The 23,042-nt window shown below is 39.9% G+C and overlaps 1 protein-coding gene across 2 annotated transcripts in view; it reads right to left on the bottom strand.

Moving 5' to 3' along the window:
- Window positions 1-23,042, bottom strand: part of LOC124259557 (Golgi pH regulator A-like) — a 35,700-nt gene that overhangs the window by 4,059 nt on the left and 8,599 nt on the right. For both annotated transcript variants that reach the window (XM_046693706.1, XM_046693705.1), the window contains exons 4-11: window positions 12,135-12,241; window positions 7,282-7,392; window positions 6,537-6,657; window positions 4,070-4,150; window positions 3,463-3,569; window positions 2,142-2,230; window positions 1,166-1,258; window positions 521-616 (exon numbers count right to left, since the gene is read on the bottom strand). In XM_046693706.1, coding sequence (XP_046549662.1) covers window positions 521-616; window positions 1,166-1,258; window positions 2,142-2,230; window positions 3,463-3,569; window positions 4,070-4,150; window positions 6,537-6,657; window positions 7,282-7,392; window positions 12,135-12,241 — 805 coding nt within the window. The remainder of the gene's footprint in view (window positions 1-520; window positions 617-1,165; window positions 1,259-2,141; window positions 2,231-3,462; window positions 3,570-4,069; window positions 4,151-6,536; window positions 6,658-7,281; window positions 7,393-12,134; window positions 12,242-23,042) is intronic.

Genomic DNA, 23,042 nt, shown 5'->3' on the forward strand with positions numbered 1-23,042 from the left:
ACATAACTCTGGACAGTGTTTTGAGTGTCCTTCGACTTGTGGTGAAAGAAGGTTTGGGTTCTGATACATATAATCAGAATCAGCTATGTGACCAATTTCTTATAGCCAGCAGCCATCATTGTATAATATTGAGAAAGATTTTGACCAGCTTTTAATCAAAATCCACATTGTAATCATTGATAACATGATAACACATCATTTTCTTGATTTAAGCACATGTTTTATTCCATTTCAGAGGTATAAAAGATTGTATTTATACAATAGCTTCTCTGCCATATTCTTCGTTCAGATTACAATGAACCTACTTGAATTGTTTAATTATGCTTTAGTTATATCTGCATTAACAGGAATAGGAAAATGTTTCTTTTATTTGGGGAATTTTCTACTGACATTTCTTGCAGACATGGGGCCACATATCGGCATTTGTCCATGTCCATTATTCCCTAGCCTTAGCAGCAAAGGGACAGCACTCTGCACTGAGTGGTCTCCCCTGTTATTTTTGTGCAACAGCAGTACTTACATCCACATTGATACCAAAATAGTTGACAGCAATATCAAAGCCTTTAGTGATCGGATCAACCTTGCCCACACGATCAAAGATAATGTTTATCGTTGCCTGAAACAAATATAAGAAACATTACCATTCTTTGGTCACCTAATAGCACATGTCATCTGCTTGTCAACACCTGACCCTGAGCACATGTTGAGTTACCACACAAACCCACAGGTGGTCACAGAAAGATGACATTATTACCCCAACATAGGAAGCAGTGGGGTAACCTTATGATTCAAGAGGTCGCCTGTCCGTGGTGTAAACTACCAGGTGCGGTGCCTGAGTGGGTTAGACGGCTGACTTTGTATGCTGGCAGTTAGGTGCCAGACTCTGAGAGTGTGGGTTCCAATCAAGGAATGCAACTAACCCAACAAAATTACTAGAATCTTTACCTTACTAAGATAGTGGAATCCTAATTGTAACATATGTTTAAAATACACTTATACACAAATATCACTTCAGTTGAAATTCTATTGGATTGTGGTAAGGGTCTGTTTGTAATGAAAGAAGAAATTTTATGCAAACTGTGGTGCTTGAGTCCCTCATATCCCAGTGAAGTGAAGAATATTGTACATTTTACCACAGTATTTACCAAGTTCCACTGGCACCTACCATGAATATTTTCCACACACAGTACACTGTAAACACATAGCCAAGCACGTTGAAATACTTCCCCTTAAAGGTTTTGGAGTACTCTCGACGTTGCTGAAATGAAAATCAATTCATTATACTATGACAGCAAACACATATCAAAACTGTTAAACACCTATAAATAACTTGCAAGTGATTCCCTGGCATTTCCACGGCTAATCAAGCAAATTTACTTGTTTCATTGCCTCAAACATACACACAGGCAACACCCGCAGATTACTGTTCCCTGAATGGATGACAACAGGGTGTATTTTAGCGAAATGGAATCACCGAATATGTACTGTTACCTAGTTAGTTTATGTGTTAAATCAAACAAGAAGTCTGTGACTGACTGACTGAGTTTGGTTTTATGCCGCTTTTAGCAATATTCCATCATTAACATCACGGCTGGGGACACCAGAAATGGGCTTCACACATTGTACCCATGTGGGGATTCGAACCCGGGTCTTCGGCGTGACGAGAGAACGCTTTAACCACTAGGTTACCCCACCGCCCCAAGAAGTCTGTGAAGTCATTGAGGTTGATGTTTCCTTATAACACTTGACTTCTATATTAATAAAAAGAACACCAAACGTTTCTTTACTATCTGCAAACCCTGAATACAAGGACATAAGTATTACAATCTACACTTCACAAGTTCATCCTTACAGCAATATTAACTTCAGCAAAACAGCAGAAAAGTTGCTATTCCCAATCATGTGAAGATGTGAGATTGCTGGGGAACTTATGAGCCACTGATTATCCTGAGGTTTAACTGAGGCCGCATTATTGCAAAGTGCGAGAGATCACTGTAATTGTGTTTACAACTGTATATACATATAATGGCTCTGGCTGTGGCTGTGTTCAGAATACACTTGGAAGTCACATGCACAACGAACATGGCACCTGCTTGGAAGGAAATCTAACTACAAGTCCCTTGTAGAATACCTGTACCCACCACGGCATCGTTGAGGTCACAGGTCTCCAGGAACAGCTGCCGACTCAGCTCCTCCATAGCGCTGGTCTCCTGCTTCAGTAGGTTCACATCTCACAAGTTAAGTGCGTAGATGAAAGTATTCACAATTACATCTTGCGCTACCTTTGATTTATGTGCTTGTTTAGCACCACACCGCAATATTTCAGCTATATGATGGTGGCCTGGAGGAGTGAGTGAGTGAGTGAGTGAGTGAGTGAGTGAGTGAGTGAGTGAGTGAGTGAGTGAGTGAGTGAGTGAGTGAGTGAGTGAGTGAGTTGGGTCTTATGCAGCTTTTAGCAATATTCCAGCAATATCACAGCAGGGGACACCAGAAATGGACTGCACACATTGTACCCATGTGGGGAATCAAACCCGGGTTGTCTGTGTGACAAGCGAATGCTTTAACCACTAGGCTACCCCACTACTCCTCCTGTGACTGACAACATGAACATGCAATAGGGAAATGATGATATGCATCAACCATGTCAGAGAGACCAACCACCTCATCCCATTAATCGCCTGATACTTGTGATTTGAAGACTGATTCTAGACCCAATCTTCATGGGGAGACATGGGCTCCTGAAGATCAACTCTAACGTAGATCTTCATGTAGCCAGACAAGCCTGTATTACTGCATCTTTTTAGGGAGCGACAACCATGGGTTGCTGAAGATCAGTTCTAACCTAGAACTTCGTGGGGAGAGACACGCACAGGATTTCAAGACCAGTTCTAAACTAGATATTCGTGGAACAAGACATGCATGGGTTGCTGAAGATCAATTCTAACCTACATCTTTGTGGGGAGAGACACTCACGAGTTGCCAAAGAGCAATTCTAACCGAGACCTTCATGAGGAGAGTCAAGCATACGTTACTGAAGATCCATTCTAATATAGATCTTCATGAGTACAGGTTGCTGAAGATCAGTTCTAACCTACATCTTCATGAGTACAGGTTGCTGAAGATCAGTTCTAACCTACATCTTTGTGGGGAGAGACACTCACGAGTTGCCAAAGAGCAATTCTAACCGAGACCTTCATGAGGAGAGTCAAGCATACGTTACTGAAGATCCATTCTAATATAGATCTTCATGAGTACAGGTTGCTGAAGATCAGTTCTAACCTAGATCTTTCCCTCTCACATGCACACACACACGCTTGCACACCCAGTCACAATAGCGGATGTAAGTCAGTGTCACCTTGAGGGTGTTACGACCACTTTTCCATAAAGATAACTATGTCAAAGGACCAAAGGTAATTAACGGGGTTGCCTCCCCTTTCCAGTACACTATTCAACACAGGATACTCTCATTTGAACTGCCTGACGTGACATTCTTCAACATCCCCCATAGTCCTCCTGAACTCTTCGATATGCTGGCCTGACGTAGATTCTCTCGCTCTGCCAGGGCAATCCTACAAAATGACAGAATGTTTATTGCTGAATTTAGCAACTTCCAGCAATATCAGGGGACACCAGAAATGAGTTTTGCATATTGTATCATGTGGGTAGACACCCAGAGGTAAAGTTGCTACCATAAAACCATTGGAGGTAAGGAAGGCAGCTGATCAGAGTTCGGTCAGAACCCACTGTCACAGGATCCTGACTATCCAAAGGGATGCAACTGATCATGGACTACCAATGAGGTAAAGTTGCTACCATAAAACCATTGGAGGTAAAGAAGGCAGCTGATCAGAGTTCGGTCAGAACCCACTGTCACAGGATCCTGACTATCCAAAGGGATGCAACTGATCATGGACTACCAATGAGGTAAAGTTGCCAACCCTAAAGAGACCGAATCAATCACAGGCATCAGTACCAGCAGATTGTGGCACCCTAGATCTCCATTACATATGCAATACATTCCACTCAGTACTCAGTGTCAAGGTCTGCTGTTGAACACATCTTGGTTTACCTCTTCTTCTTCATAATGATCATGTCCAGTGTCTGCAGAAGTCGCTTCTCAATACTCTGGATGTCCGTCTCTGTGACGTGTCTGCCAGAACACAAGGTAATCGGTTACAGGTCAATCTCAGCAACATTGTCCACTCTGTAACATGTCTCCAAATATACAGGGTTGTCTGTTACGGGTCTGAATGCCAGTCTACACGTATGTTTACCTGACAAAGTAGTGCATGGATGTACAGGGCGCTATATATATACGTATGTTTACCTGACAAAGTAGTGCATGGAGGTACAGGGCGTTATATCTATATGTGTCTACCTGACAAAGTAGTGCATGGTGGTACAGGGTGTTATGTCTTTGTGTGTCTACCTGACAAAGTAGTGCATGGAGGTACAGGGTGTTATGTCTATGTGTGTCTACCTGACAAAGTAGTGCATGGAGGTACAGGGTGTAATGTCTATGTGTGTCTACCTGACAAAGTAGTGCATGGAGGTACAGGGTGTAATGTCTATGTGTGTCTACCTGACAAAGTAGTGCATGGAGGTACAGGGTGTTATATCTATATGTATGTTTACCTGACAAAGTAGTGCATAGAGGTACAGGGTGTTATATCTATATGTATGTTTACCTGACAAAGTAGTGCATGGAGGTACAGGGTGTTATATCTATATGTATGTTTACCTGACAAAGTAGTGCATGGAGGTACAGGGTGTTATATCTATGTGTGTCCACCTGACAAAGTAGTGCATGGAGGTACAGGGTGTTATGTCTATATGTGTCTACCTGACAAAGTAGTGCATGGAGGTACAGGGTGTTATATCTATGTGTGTCTACCTGACAAAGTAGTGCATGGAGGTACAGGGTGTTATGTCTTTGTGTGTCTACCTGACAAAGTAGTGCATGGAGGTACAGGGTGTTATGTCTATATGTGTGTTTACCTGACAAAGTAGTGCATGGAGGTACAGGGTGTTATATCTATGTGTGTTTACCTGACAAAGTAGTGCATGGAGGTACAGGGCGCTATATCTATATGTATGTTTACCTGACAAAGTAGTCCATGGCGCTATATATATACGTATGTTTACCTGACAAAGTAGTGCATGGAGGTACAGGGCGCTATATCTATATGTATGTTTACCTGACAAAGTAGTGCATGGAGGTACAGGGTGCTATATCTATATGTATGTTTACCTGACAAAGTAGTGCTAGGAGGTACAGAGTGTTATATCTATATGTATGTTTACCTGACAAAGTAGTGCATAGAGGTACAGGGTGTTATATCTATATGTATGTTTACCTGACAAAGTAGTGCATGGAGGTACAGGGTGTTATATCTATATGTATGTTTACCTGACAAAGTAGTGCATGGAGGTACAGGGTGTTATATCTATGTGTGTCCACCTGACAAAGTAGTGCATGGAGGTACAGGGTGTTATGTCTATGTGTGTCTACCTGACAAAGTAGTGCATGGAGGTACAGAGGTTATGTCTCTGTGTGTCTACCTGACAAAGTAGTGCATGGAGGTACAGGGTGTTATATCTATGTGTGTCTACCTGACAAAGTAGTGCATGGAGGTACAGGGTGTTATATCTATACCTGTGCTTACCTGACAAAGTAGTGCATGGAGGTACAGGGCGCTATATCTATATGTATGTTTACCTGACAAAGTAGTGCATGGAGGTACAGGGTGTTATATCTATATGTATGTTTACCTGACAAAGTAGTGCATGGAGGTACAGGGTGTTATATCTATGTGTGTCCACCTGACAAAGTAGTGCATGGAGGTACAGGGTGTTATGTCTATATGTGTGTCTACCTGACAAAGTAGTGCATGGAGGTACAGAGGTTATATCTATCTGTGTGTCTACCTGACAAAGTAGTGCATGGAGGTACAGGGTGTTATATCTATGTGTGTCTACCTGACAAAGTAGTGCATGGAGGTACAGGGTGTTATATCTATACCTGTGCTTACCTGACAAAGTAGTGCATGGAGGTACAGGGCGCTATATCTATATGTATGTTTACCTGACAAAGTAGTCCATGGCGCTATATATATACGTATGTTTAACTGACAAAGTAGTGCATGGAGGTACAGGGAGCTATATCTATATGTATGTTTACCTGACAAAGTAGTGCATGGAGGTACAGGGTGTTATGTCTATGTGTGTCTACCTGACAAAGTAGTGCATGGAGGTACAGGGTGTTATGTCTATGTGTGTCTACCTGACAAAGTAGTGCATGGAGGTACAGGGTGTTATATCTATGTGAGTCTACCTGACAAAGTAGTGCATGGAGGTACAGGGTGTTATATCTATACCTGTGCTTACCTGACAAAGTAGTGCATGGAGGTACAGGGCGCTATATCTATATGTATGTTTACCTGACAAAGTAGTCCATGGCGCTATATATATACGTATGTTTAACTGACAAAGTAGTGCATGGAGGTACAGGGCGCTATATCTATACATGTGCTTACCTGACAAAGTAGTGCATGGAGGTATAGGGGTAGTTTACAGCACCAAACCCTGAAAGCAACGCCATGAGTGTCACACCAATGACTCCCACTCTTCCAATGCACTGCTCTATAGAAAATATACCTGTAAAAAAAATGAGCTGAGTGTCAATATCATCATGAATGAAAGTCATAGTGGGTTTGTAACTGGAAAAGCCAGGGAATAGCAGCTGTAGCACCAACATCAACAGCCATGGTAAGTATCATCATCTTTATTATCATCCCAGTCACCACCATAACCACAGTTATCACCATCATCATCATCATCATCATCACCATCATCATGATCTAGAACATTAAAATACAAGTCCCACTTTCATTTCACAAATCATCCTCCAAGTTCTGTCCTTCGATGCTAACATCGACCAAGGTATAGTTTTATTTCCTGCGTATAGAGTGGAAACAATCTTCCCTTTTATTACCAAGTGCTTGTGAATAAGGGCTGTTATTGACCTCACAAAACTGGTTTTCTCTGATATATCACACAGGTCACACCATTGTGTCATGATAGGTTATCCCAGTCAATTAACCCATGTATATTCAAAGCTTAGATATATTAGGACTTAATGGAAGGAGAAACATCATTGGCTAGTCTTGAACATTGGTTACTACTGACAACTGGTTTTGACATACATCATCTATGAAGACACTCACTACAAGTTTTGTTTTATGGAGGATTGTACATTTTAAACCTTTGTTAGATTCTTACCATGTTTCGGGCTGAGTATGGGGAAGGGGTCGCCAATCTTCCAAAACAGATAACAGAACCCACACCAGGATCCAACGGTGAACAGAACCCTTATATGACGCTTCTGCGGTACTGTAAACAAACGATGATGTGACGTTCTTATCTTTGGGTTGATCACTTTTTTTTGTTGCTTTATGCTACAGTCAGCACATTTTCACACTGGCTTGTAAACCAGTGGTTGATATGAGGTGTTCTAGGTCATAAAATCATAAAATGATTCATTATGTTTAGTCTGTTGCTTTACGCTACAGTCAGCAATATTCCAGCTGAAGGATGACAACCATTGCTTTCAACCTGTTTGTGTTTTTATATATGGTCTGTGAGTGAATATACTTTTATGCCACTTTTAGCAATATTGAAGCAATAACATGGCAAGGGACACCAGTTTGTGTTCAATTTAGACACATTCTAATTACACAATGCTATCAGGTTTAGTGCTTTTTCTGTTGTAGCTACTAAATGCTTGTATAAATGGCCAAGATCATGCAAAATGTCAACAGTACAATCATTTAAAACTTCAGAATTGATGCAGGGATATGCGATGTTGTACCATTAGTGTACACAAATACATCAGTGTGTGACTTTAGTTGTACGCCGCTTTTAGCAATATTCCAGCAATATCACGGCGGGGGACACCAGAAATGGGCTTCACACATTGCACCCATGTGGGGAATCAAACCCGGGTCTTCAGCGTGACAAGTGAACGCTTTATCCACTAGGCTACCTCACCGCCCTAATACATCAGTGAATCAAAATATCCTGGTTGAGTGTTTACTAGGGCAGGGACAATTCACCGATGCACCGATACATCATGATACATTTTAGTTTGATACAGCTATCGCATCGTCAACTGGTGTATCGATACAAAACGACACACAACTCTTTTGTTTAAAAACAGTATTATCTTAAACATGTTAAAGTACTTATGTGGAGAACGCAAAAAATACGCAATTAGGATAGAGTTGCTTGTTCCTTTTTTACAATAGTGTTATTGTTATACACAAATACCTTCAAATAAATTTAGATTTTAAATCTTAATACTGTGTCATTCTTTCAAGGTGTATGTATCGTGATATGTATCGTATCACAGGTAAAATATTGCGATACGTATCGTATCGTGACATAGTGTATCGTCCCTGCTCTAGTGTTTACCTATCATGACAACCCTGGCAGGGGTACAGGTATTACAACAACCCTGTTATGAGGGGTGTAGGTATCACAACACCCCTGGCAGGGGTACAGGTATCACAACACCCCCAGACAGGGTACAGGTATCACAACAACCCTGCCAGGGGTACAGGTATCACAACACCCCCAGACAGGGTACAGGTATCACAACAACCCTGCCAGGGGTACAGGTATCACAACACCCCCAGACAGGGTACAGGTATCACAACACCCTGGCAGGGGTACAGGTATCACAACAACCCTGGCAGGGGTACAGGTATCACAACACCCCCAGACAGGGTACAGGTATCACAACAACCCTGCCAGGGGTACAGGTATCACAACACCCCTGGCAGGGGTACAGGTATCACAACAACCCTGGCAGGGGTACAGGTATCACAACAACCCTGGCAGGGGTACAGGTATCACAACACCCCTGGCAGGGGTACAGGTATCACAACACCCCCAGACAGGGTACAGGTATCACAACACCCCTTGCAGGGGTACAGGTATCACAACAACCCTGGCAGGGGTACAGGTATCCCAACAACCCTGGCAGGGGTACAGGTATCACAACAACCCTGGTAGGGGTACAGGTATCACAACACCCCCAGACAGGGTACAGGTATCACAACAACCCTGTCAGGGGTACAGGTATCACAACAACCCTGGTAGGGGTACAGGTATCACAACACCCCCAGACAGGGTACAGGTATCACAACAACCCTGTCAGGGGTACAGGTATCACAACAACCCTGGCAGGGGGTACAGGTATCCCAACAACCCTGGCAGGGGTACAGGTATCACAACAACCCTGGTGGGGGTACAGGTATCACAACACCCCAGACAGGGTACAGGTATCACAACACCCTGGCGGGGTACAGGTATCACAACAACCCTGGCGGGGTACAGGTATCACAACAACCCTGGCAGGGGTACAGGTATCACAACACCCTGGCAGGGGTACAGGTATCACAACACCCCAGAGGGGTACAGGTATCACAACAACCCTGCCAGGGTACAGGTATCACAACACCCTGGCATGGGGTACAGGTATCACAACAACCCTGGCAGGGGTACAGGTATCACAACAACCCTGGCAGGGGTACAGGTATCACAACACCCCTGGCAGGGGTACAGGTATCACAACACCCCCAGACAGGGTACAGGTATCACAACACCCCTTGCAGGGGTACAGGTATCACAACAACCCTGGCAGGGGTACAGGTATCCCAACAACCCTGGCAGGGGTACAGGTATCACAACAACCCTGGTAGGGGTACAGGTATCACAACACCCCCAGACAGGGTACAGGTATCACAACAACCCTGTCAGGGGTACAGGTATCACAACAACCCTGGTAGGGGTACAGGTATCACAACACCCCCAGACAGGGTACAGGTATCACAACAACCCTGCCAGGGGTACAGGTATCACAACACCCCCAGACAGGGTACAGGTATCACAACAACCCTGCCAGGGGTACAGGTATCACAACACCCCCAGACAGGGTACAGGTATCACAACACCCCTGGCAGGGGTACAGGTATCACAACAACCCTGGCAGGGGTACAGGTATCACAACACCCCAGACAGGGTACAGGTATCACAACAACCCTGCCAGGGGTACAGGTATCACAACACCCCTGGCAGGGGTACAGGTATCACAACAACCCTGGCAGGGGTACAGGTATCACAACAACCCTGGCAGGGGTACAGGTATCACAACACCCCTGGCAGGGGTACAGGTATCACAACACCCCAGACAGGGTACAGGTATCACAACACACCCTTGCGGGGTACAGGTATCACAACAACCCTGGCAGGGGTACAGGTATCCCAACAACCCTGGCAGGGGTACAGGTATCACAACAACCCTGGTAGGGGTACAGGTATCACAACACCCCCAGACAGGGTACAGGTATCACAACAACCCTGTCAGGGGTACAGGTATCACAACAACCCTGGTAGGGGTACAGGTATCACAACACCCCCAGACAGGGTACAGGTATCACAACAACCCTGTCAGGGGTACAGGTATCACAACAACCCTGGCAGGGGTACAGGTATCCCAACAACCCTGGCAGGGGTACAGGTATCACAACAACCCTGGTAGGGGTACAGGTATCACAACACCCCCAGACAGGGTACAGGTATCACAACACCCCTGGCAGGGGTACAGGTATCACAACAACCCTGCCAGGGGTACAGGTATCACAACAACCCTGCCAGGGGTACAGGTATCACAACAACCCTGGCAGGGGTACAGGTATCACAACACCCCTGGCAGGGGTACAGGTATCACAACAACCCTGGCAGGGGTACAGGTATCACAACAACCCTGGTAGGGGTACAGGTATCACAACATCCCCAGACAGGGGTACAGGTATCACAACAACCCTGCCAGGGGTACAGGTATCACAACACCCCTGGCAGGGGTACAGGTATCACAACAACCCTGGCAGGGGTACAGGTATCACAACAACCCTGGTAGGGGTACAGGTATCACAACACCCCCAGACAGGGGTACAGGAATCACAACAACCCTGCCAGGGGTACAGGTATCACAACACCCCTGGCAGGGGTACAGGTATCACAACAACCCTGGCAGGGGTACAGGTATCACAACACCCCCAGACAGGGGTACAGGTATCACAACACCCCTGCCAGGGGTACAGGTATCACAACAACCCTGCCAGGGGTACAGGTATCACAACACCCCTGCCAGGGGTACAGGTATCACAACAACCCTGCCAGGGGTACAGGTATCACAACACCCCCAGACAGGGGTACAGGTATCACAACACCCCCAGACAGGGTACAGGTATCACAACAACCCTGCCAGGGGTACAGGTATCACAACACCCCTGCCAGGGGTACAGGTATCACAACACTCCTGGCAGGGGTACAGGTATCACAACACCCCTGGCAGGGGTACAGGTATCACAACACCCCCAGACAGGGGTACAGGTATCACAACACCCCTGCCAGGGGTACAGGTATCACAACAACCCTGCCAGGGGTACAGGTATCACAACACCCCTGCCAGGGGTACAGGTATCACAACACCCCCAGACAGGGGTACAGGTATCACAACAACCCTGCCAGGGGTACAGGTATCACAACACCCCCAGACAGGGGTACAGGTATCACAACACCCCCAGACAGGGTACAGGTATCACAACAACCCTGCCAGGGGTACAGGTATCACAACACCCCTGCCAGGGGTACAGGTATCACAACACCCCTGGCAGGGGTACAGGTATCACAACACCCCCAGACAGGGTACAGGTATCACAACAACCCTGCCAGGGGTACAGGTATCACAACAACCCTGCCAGGGGTACAGGTATCACAACACCCCTGCCAGGGGTACAGGTATCACAACACCCCTGCCAGGGGTACAGGTATCACAACACCCCTGGCAGGGGTACAGGTATCACAACACCCCCAGACAGGGTACAGGTATCACAACACCCCTGGCAGGGGTACAGGTATCACAACAACCCTGTTATGAGGGGTGCAGGTATCGTGACACCCCCAGACGGGGTACAGCATAGGCTTCTGTAGGGATCCTGACTGGGAAAAGGTAGTTAGAAATACAGCTGTCAACAAAACTGTGAAAGTTTAGCAGTTGCTGGTCTTACCCAGGCGGATGTTGCTGATGATGAAGTATGCAATGTAGAAGGGCAGTACAGCAATCAGCATTGTCAGTATGGCATACAGGCCAAGCTTCCAGTGGAAGAAACGGGAACTGCAACATAGAAATACAATTGCTTTTAGCAATATTCCAGCAATATCATGGCGCGGAACACCAGAAATGGGCTTCACACATTGTACCCATGTGGGTATTCGAACCCGAGTCTTCAGCGTGACGAGCCCATGCTTTAACCACTAGGCTACCCTACCGCCCCGCTTCCAGTGGAAGAACTGGGAACTGCAACATAGAAACACAACCAAAATCGAACACATTGTCGCTCAACTAAGAGATGCCAATTTGGTAAACATATTTACTCCAATATCTTATTTGTCTAGGCGGTTTCATCTCCTCAATAGACTGACTGACTGAGTTTGGTTTTACGCCGCTTTTAGCAATATTCCAGCAACATCACGGTGGGGGACACCAGAAATGGGCTTCACACATTGTGCCCATGTGGGGATTCGAACCGGGGTCTTCGGCGTGACGAGCCAACGCTTTAACCATTAGGCTACCCCACCGCCCCTCTCCTCAATAGAAGATCACAAGAAGATGTGTGGATACCAAACACAAAGGACAACCAATTTTTGGATATCAAAGTATTTTGTTGTCTGTTTTAACATCAGCAAATAAACACCTTTCTTGAATCTAATACCTTCAGTATTGAACAACAGTGCAACATGAGCACTTACCTCGAATTTAATACTTTCAGTATGTGACAACTTCTATATGAGCACTTACAATGAATCTAATACTTCAAGTATTTAACATCCTCAACTTGAGCACTTACAATGATTCTAATACTTCAAGTATTTAACATCCTCAACTTGAGCACGTACAATGAATCTAATACTTCAAGTATTTCACATCCTCAACTTGAGCACTTACAATGAATCTAATACTTCAAGTAGTTAACATCCTCAACTTGAGCACGTACAATGAATCTAATACTTCAAGCATTTAACATCCTCAACTTGAGCACGTACAATGAATCTAATACTTCAAGTATTTCACATCCTCAACTTGAGCACTTACAATGAATCTAATACTTCACGTATTTGACATCCTCAACTTGAGCACTTACAATGAATCTAATACTTCAAGTATTTAACATCCTCAACTTGAGCACGTACAATGAATCTAATACTTCAAGCATTTAACATCCTCAACTTGAGCACTTACAATGAATCTAATACTTCAAGTAGTTAACATCCTCAACTTGAGCACGTACAATGAATCTAATACTTCAAGCATTTAACATCCTCAACTTGAGCACGTACAATGAATCTAATACTTCAAGTATTTGACATCCTCAACTTGAGCACTTACAATGAATCTAATACTTCAAGTATTTCACATCCTCAACTTGAGCACTTACAATGAATTTAATACTTCAAGTATTTAACATCCTCAACTTGAGTGCGTTACAATGAATCTAATACTTCAAGTATTTAACATCCTCAACTTCAAGAGCACTTTACAATGAATCTAATACTTCAAGTAGTTAACATCCTCAACTTGAGCACGTACAATGAATCTAATACTTCAAGTATTTAACATCCTCAACTTGAGCACGTACAATGAATCTAATACTTCAAGTATTTAACATCCTCAACTTGAGCACGTACAATGAATCTAATGCTTCAAGTATTTAACATCCTCAACTTGAGCACTTACAATGAATCTAATGCTTCAAGTAGTTAACATCCTCAACTTGAGCACGTACAATGAATCTAATACTTCAAGTATTTCACATCCTCAACTTGAGCACGTACAATGAATCTAATACTTCAAGTATTTCACATCCTCAACTTGAGCACGTACAATGAATCTAATACTTCAAGTATTTAACATCCTCAACTTGAGCACGTACAATGAATCTAATACTTCAGGTATTTAACATCCTCAACTTGAGCACTTACAATGAATCTAATACTTCAAGTAGTTAACATCCTCAACTTGAGCACGTACAATGAATCTAATACTTCAAGTATTTGACATCCTCAACTTGAGCACATACAATGAATCTAATACTTCAAGTATTTAACATCCTCAACTTGAACACGTACAATGAATCTAATACTTCAAGGTATTTAACATCCTCAACTTGAGCACTTACAATGAATCTAATACTTCAAGTAGTTAACATCCTCAACTTGAGCACATTACAATGAATCTAATACTTCAAGTATTTGACATCCTCAACTTGAGCACATACAATGAATCTAATACTTCAAGTATTTAACATCCTCAACTTGAGTCTAACGCTTACAATGAATCTAATGCTTCAAGTATTTAACATCCTCAACTTGAGCACTTACAATGAATCTAATGCTTCAAGTAGTTAACATCCTCAACTTGAGCACGTACAATGAATCTAATACTTCAAGTATTTAACATCCTCAACTTGACCACGTACAATGAATCTAATACTTCAAGTATTTAACATCCTCAACTTGAGCACGTACAATGAATCTAATACTTCAAGTATTTAACATCCTCAACTTGAGCACTTACAATGAATCTAATACTTCAAGTATTTGACATCCTCAACTTGAGCATGTACAATGAATCTAATACTTCAAGTATTTGACATCCTCAACTTGAGCACGTACAATGAATCTAATACTTCAGGTATTTAACATCCTCAACTTGAGCACGTACAATGAATCTAATACTTCAAGTATTTGACATCCTCAACTTGAGTGCTTACAATGAATCTAATACTTCAAGTATTTGACATCCTCAACTTGAGCATGTACAATGAATCTAATACTTCAAGTATTTGACATCCTCAACTTGAGCACTTACAATGAATCTAATACTTCAGGTATTTAACATCCTCAACTTGAGCACATACAATGAATCTAATACTTCAAGTATTTGACATCCTCAACTTGAGTGCTTACAATGAATCTAATACTTCAAGTATTTGACATCCTCAACTTGTGCACGTACAATGAATCTAATACTTCAAGTATTTGACATCCTCAGCTTGAGTGCTTACAATGAATCTAATACTTCAAGTACTTAACATCCTCAACTTGAGCATGTACAATGAATCTAATACTTCAAGTATTTGACATCCTCAACTTGAGCACGTACAATGAATCTAATACTTCAAGTAGTTAACATCCTCAACTTGAGCACGTACAATGAATCTAATACTTCAAGTATTTAACATCCTCAACTTGAGCACGTACAATGAATCTAATACTTCAAGTATTTAACATCCTCAACTTGAGAGCACTTACAATGAATCTAATGCTTCAAGTATTTAACATCCTCAACTTGAGCACTTACAATGAATCTAATGCTTCAAGTAGTTAACATCCTCAACTTGAGCACTTACAATGAATCTAATACTTCAAGTATTTAACATCCTCAACTTGAGCACGTACAATGAATCTAATACTTCAAGTATTTCACATCCTCAACTTGAGCACTTACAATGAATCTAATACTTCAAGTATTTAACATCCTCAACTTGAGCGTTACAATGAATCTAATACTTCAAGTATTTAACATCCTCAACTTGAGCACTTACAATGAATCTAATACTTCAAGTAGTTAACATCCTCAACTTGAGCACGCATGCAATGAATCTAATACTTCAAGTATTTGACATCCTCAACTTGAGCACATACAATGAATCTAATACTTCAAGTATTTAACATCCTCAACTTGAGCACTTACAATGAATCTAATGCTTCAAGTATTTAACATCCTCAACTTGAGCACTTACAATGAATCTAATGCTTCAAGTAGTTAACATCCTCAACTTGAGCACGTACAATGAATCTAATACTTCAAGTATTTAACATCCTCAACTTGACCACGTGCAATGAATCTAATACTTCAAGTATTTAACATCCTCAACTTGAGCACGTACAATGAATCTAATACTTCAAGTATTTAACATCCTCAACTTGAGCACGTACAATGAATCTAATACTTCAAGTACTTAACATCCTCAACTTGAGCACTTACAATGAATCTAATACTTCAAGTATTTGACATCCTCAACTTGAGCATGTACAATGAATCTAATACTTCAAGTATTTGACATCCTCAACTTGAGCACTTACAATGAATCTAATACTCAAGTATTTGAGTATTTCAACTTGAGCACCTGAACTAATACTTGAGTATTTAACATCCTCAACTTGAGCATGAATGAATCTAATGCTTCAAGTATTTAACATCCTCAACTTGAGCACTTACAATGAATCTAATACTTCAAGTATTTAACACATGAGCCTCAACTTGAGCACTTACAAGTGAATCAATGAATCTAATACTTCAAGTATTTAACATCCTCAACTTGAGCACATACAATGAATCTAATACTTCAAGTATTTAACATCCTCAACTTGAGCACATTACAATGAATCTAATGCTTCAAGTATTTAACATCCTCAACTTGAGCACTTACAATGAATCTAATGCTTCAAGTAGTTAACATCCTCAACTTGAGCAACGCGTGCAATGAATCTAATACTTCAAGTATTTGACATCCTCAACTTGAGCACGTACAATGAATCTAATACTTCAAGTATTTCACATCCTCAACTTGAGCACGCTTACAATGAATCTAATACTTCAAGTATTTAACATCCTCAACTTGAGCACGTACAATGAATCTAATACTTCAAGTAGTTAACATCCTCAACTTGAGTGCTTACAATGAATCTAATACTTCAAGTATTTGACATCCTCAACTTGAGCACGTACAATGAATCTAATACTTCAAGTATTTGACATCCTCAACTTGAGCACGTACAATGAATCTAATACTTCAGGTATTTAACATCCTCAACTTGAGCACATACAATGAATCTAATACTTCAAGTATTTGACATCCTCAACTTGAGTGCTTACAATGAATCTAATACTTCAAGTATTTGACATCCTCAACTTGAGCACGTACAATGAATCTAATACTTCAAGTATTTGACATCCTCAACTTGAGTGCTTACAATGAATCTAATACTTCAAGTACTTAACATCCTCAACTTGAGCATGTACAATGAATCTAATACTTCAAGTATTTGACATCCTCAACTTGAGCACTTACAATGAATCTAATACTTCAAGTACTTAACATCCTCAACTTGAGCACTTACAATGAATCTAATACTTCAAGTATTTGACATCCTCAACTTGAGCACTTACAATGAATCTAATACTTCAAGTATTTAACATCCTCAACTTGAGCACGTACAATGAATATAATGCTTCAAGTATTTAACATCCTCAACTTGAGCACTTACAATGAATCTAATACTTCAAGTATTTAACATCCTCAACTTGAGCACTTACAATGAATCTAATGCTTCAAGTAGTTAACATCCTCAACTTGAGCACTTACAATGAATCTAATGCTTCAAGTATTTAACATCCTCAACTTGAGCACGTACAATGAATCTAATGCTTCAAGTATTTAACATCCTCAACCTCAGTACTTAACTTCCTCAGCTTGAGCATTACAATGAATCTAATACTTCAAGTATTTAACATCCTCAATACAATAAATCTAATACTTCAAGTAGTTAACATCCTCAACTTGAGCATGTACAATGAATCTAATACTTCAAGTATTTAACATCCTCAACTTGAGCACTTACAATGAATCTAATGCTTCAAGTAGTTAACATCCTCAACTACAATGAATCTAATACTTCAAGTATTTGACATCCTCAACTTGAGCACTTACAATGACATCCTCTAATACTTCATAGTATTTAACATCCTCAACTTGAGCACTTACAATGAATCTAATACTTCAAGTATTTAACATCCTCAACTTGAGCACTTACAATGAATCTAATACTTCAAGTATTTAACATCCTCAACTTGAGCACTTACAATGAATCTAATGCTTCAAGTATTTAACATCCTCAACTTGAGCACTTACAATGAATCTAATGCTTCAAGTATTTAACATCCTCAACTTGAGCACTTACAATGAATCTAATACTTCAAATAGTTAAAATCCTCAACTTGAGCACGTACAATGAATCTAATACTTCAAGTATTTGACATCCTCAACTTGAGCACTTACAATGAATCTAATACTTCAAGTATTTAACATCCTCAACTTGAGCACTTACAATGAATCTAATGCTTCAAGTAGTTAACATCCTCAACTTGAGCACGTACAATGAATCTAATGCTTCAAGTATTTAACATCCTCAACTTGAGCACGTACAATGAATCTAATGCTTCAAGTATTTAACATCCTCAACTTGAGTGCTTACAATGAATCTAATGCTTCAAGTACTTAACATCCTCAACTTGAGCACGTACAATGAATCTAATACTTCAAGTATTTAACCTCCTCAACTTGAGTGCTTACAATGAATCTAATGCTTCAAGTAGTTAACATCCTCAACTTGAGCACTTACAATGAATCTAATACTTCAAGTATTTAACATCCTCAACTTGAGCACTTACAATGAATCTAATGCTTCAAGTAGTTAACATCCTCAACTTGAGCACTTACAATGAATCTAATACTTCAAGTATTTAACATCCTCAACTTGAGCACTTACAATGAATCTAATACTTCAAGTATTTAACATCCTCAACTTGAGCACTTACAATGAATCTAATACTTCAAGTATTTAACATCCTCAACTTGAGCACTTACAATGAATCTAATACTTCAAGTAGTTAACATCCTCAACTTGAGCACTTACAATGAATCTAATGCTTCAAGTATTTAACATCCTCAACTTGAGCACTTACAATGAATCTAATGCTTCAAGTATTTAACATCCTCAACTTGAGCACTTACAATGAATCTAATGCTTCAAGTATTTAACATCCTCAACTTGAGCACGTACAATGAATCTAATACTTCAAGTATTTGACATCCTCAACTTGAGCACTTACAATGAATCTAATGCTTCAAGTATTTAACATCCTCAACTTGAGCACGTACAATGAATCTAATACTTCAAGTATTTAACATCCTCAACTTGAGTGCTTACAACGAATCTAATGCTTCAAGTACTTAACATCCTCAACTTGAGCACGTACAATGAATCTAATACTTCAAGTATTTAACCTCCTCAACTTGAGTGCTTACAATGAATCTAATACTTCAAGTAGTTAACATCCTCAACTTGAGCATGTACAATGAATCTAATACTTCAAGTATTTAACATCCTCAACTTGAGCACTTACAATGAATCTAATGCTTCAAGTAGTTAACATCCTCAACTTGAGCACTTACAATGAATCTAATACTTCAAGTATTTAACATCCTCAACTTGAGGCTTACAATGAATCTAATACTTCAAGTATTTAACATCCTCAACTTGAGCACATACAATGAATCTAATACTTCAAGTATTTAACATCCTCAACTTGAGCACGCTTACAATGAATCTAATGCTTCAAGTATTTGACATCCTCAACTTGAGTGCTTACAATGAATCTAATGCTTCAAGTAGTTAACATCCTCAACTTGAGCACTTACAATGAATCTAATACTTCAAGTATTTCACATCCTCAACTTGAGTGCTTACAATGAATCTAATACTTCAAGTATTTAACATCCTCAACTTGAGCACGTACAATGAATCTAATACTTCAAGTATTTAACATCCTCAACTTGAGCACTTACAATGAATCTAATACTTCAAGTAGTTAACATCCTCAACTTGAGCACTTACAATGAATCTAATACTTCAAGTATTTGACATCCTCAACTTGAGCACTTACAATGAATCTAATACTTCAAGTATTTGACATCCTCAACTTGAGCACTTACAATGAATATAATACTTCAGGTATTTAACATCCTCAACTTGAGCACGTACAATGAATCTAATACTTCAAGTATTTGACATCCTCAACTTGAGCACTTACAATGAATCTAATGCTTCAAGTATTTAACATCCTCAACTTGAGCACGTACAATGAATCTAATACTTCAAGTATTTAACATCCTCAACTTGAGTGCTTACAACGAATCTAATGCTTCAAGTACTAAACCTCCTCAACTTGAGCACTTACAATGAATCTAATACTTCAAGTATTTAACATCCTCAACTTGAGTGCTTACAATGAATCTAATACTTCAAGTAGTTAACATCCTCAACTTGAGCATGTACAATGAATCTAATACTTCAAGTATTTAACATCCTCAACTTGAGCACTTACAATGAATCTAATGCTTCAAGTAGTTAACATCCTCAACTTGAGCACTTACAATGAATCTAATACTTCAAGTATTTAACATCCTCAACTTGAGCACTTACAATGAATCTAATACTTCAAGTATTTAACATCCTCAACTTGAGCACATACAATGAATCTAATACTTCAAGTATTTAACATCCTCAACTTGAGCACGTACAATGAATCTAATGCTTCAAGTATTTAACATCCTCAACTTGAGCACTTACAATGAATCTAATGCTTCAAGTAGTTAACATCCTCAACTTGAGCACGTACAATGAATCTAATACTTCAAGTATTTCACATCCTCAACTTGAGCACGTACAATGAATCTAATACTTCAAGTATTTCACATCCTCAACTTGAGCACGTACAATGAATCTAATACTTCAAGTATTTAACATCCTCAACTTGAGCACGTACAATGAATCTAATACTTCAAGTATTTAACATCCTCAACTTGAGCACTTACAATGAATCTAATACTTCAAGTATTTGACATCCTCAACTTGAGCATGTACAATGAATCTAATACTTCAAGTATTTGACATCCTCAACTTGAGCACGTACAATGAATACTAATACTTCAGGTATTTAACATCCTCAACTTGAGCACGTACAATGAATCTAATACTTCAAGTATTTGACATCCTCAACTTGAGTGCTTACAATGAATCTAATACTTCAAGTATTTGACATCCTCAATTTGAGCACGTACAATGAATCTAATACTTCAAGTATTTGACATCCTCAACTTGAGTGCTTACAATGAATCTAATACTTCAAGTACTTAACATCCTCAACTTGAACATGTACAATGAATCTAATACTTCAAGTATTTGACATCCTCAACTTGAGCACTTACAATGAATCTAATACTTCAAGTACTTAACATCCTCAACTTGAGCACTTACAATGAATCTAATACTTCAAGTATTTAACATCCTCAACTTGAGCACTTACAATGAATCTAATACTTCAAGTATTTAACATCCTCAACTTGAGCACGTACAATGAATATAATGCTTCAAGTATTTAACATCCTCAACTTGAGCACTTACAATGAATCTAATACTTCAAGTATTTAACATCCTCAACTTGAGCACTTACAATGAATCTAATGCTTCAAGTAGTTAACATCCTCAACTTGAGCACGTACAATGAATCTAATGCTTCAAGTATTTAACATCCTCAACTTGAGCACGTACAATGAATCTAATGCTTCAAGTATTTAACATCCTCAACTTGAGTGCTTACAACGAATCTAATGCTTCAAGTACTTAACCTCCTCAACTTGAGCACGTACAATGAATCTAATACTTCAAGTATTTAACCTCCTCAACTTGAGTGCTTACAATAAATCTAATACTTCAAGTAGTTAACATCCTCAACTTGAGCATGTACAATGAATCTAATACTTCAAGTATTTAACATCCTCAACTTGAGCACTTACAATGAATCTAATGCTTCAAGTAGTTAACATCCTCAACTTGAGCACTTACAATGAATCTAATACTTCAAGTATTTAACATCCTCAACTTGAGCACTTACAATGAATCTAATACTTCAAGTATTTAACATCCTCAACTTGAGCACTTACAATGAATCTAATACTTCAAGTAGTTAACATCCTCAACTTGAGCACTTACAATGAATCTAATACTTCAAGTAGTTAACATCCTCAACTTGAGCACTTACAATGAATCTAATGCTTCAAGTAGTTAACATCCTCAACTTGAGCACTTACAATGAATCTAATGCTTCAAGTATTTAACATCCTCAACTTGAGCACTTACAATGAATCTAATACTTCAAATAGTTAACATCCTCAACTTGAGAGCAAGTACAATGAATCTAATACTTCAAGTATTTGACATCCTCAACTTGAGCACTTACAATGAATCTAATACTTCAAGTATTTAACATCCTCAACTTGAGCACTTACAATGAATCTAATACTTCAAGTATTTAACATCCTCAACTTGAGCACTTACAATGAATCTAATACTTCAAGTATTTAACATCCTCAACTTGAGCACTTACAATGAATCTAATACTTCAAGTATTTAACATCCTCAACTTGAGCACTTACAATGAATCTAATGCTTCAAGTATTTAACATCCTCAACTTGAGCACTTACAATGAATCTAATACTTCAAGTATTTAACATCCTCAACTTGAGTGCTTACAATGAATCTAATACTTCAAGTATTTAACATCCTCAACTTGAGCACTTACAATGAATCTAATACTTCAAGTATTTAACATCCTCAACTTGAGCACTTACAATGAATCTAATGCTTCAAGTAGTTAACATCCTCAACTTGAGCACTTACAATGAATCTAATACTTCAAGTATTTAACATCCTCAACTTGAGCACTTACAATGAATCTAATACTTCAAGTAGTTAACATCCTCAACTTGAGCACTTACAATGAATCTAATACTTCAAGTATTTCACATCCTCAACTTGAGCACTTACAATGAATCTAATACTTCAAGTATTTAACATCCTCAACTTGAGCACTTACAATGAATCTAATACTTCAAGTAGTTAACATCCTCAACTTGAGCACTTACAATGAATCTAATACTTCAAGTATTTGACATCCTCAACTTGAGCACTTACAATGAATCTAATACTTCAAGTATTTGACATCCTCAAC

The sequence above is a fragment of the Haliotis rubra genome, unplaced genomic scaffold (assembly GCF_003918875.1).
Source record: "Haliotis rubra isolate DU_JTF1 unplaced genomic scaffold, ASM391887v1 Scf729, whole genome shotgun sequence".
In the NCBI taxonomy this organism is placed as follows: domain Eukaryota; kingdom Metazoa; phylum Mollusca; class Gastropoda; order Lepetellida; family Haliotidae; genus Haliotis; species Haliotis rubra.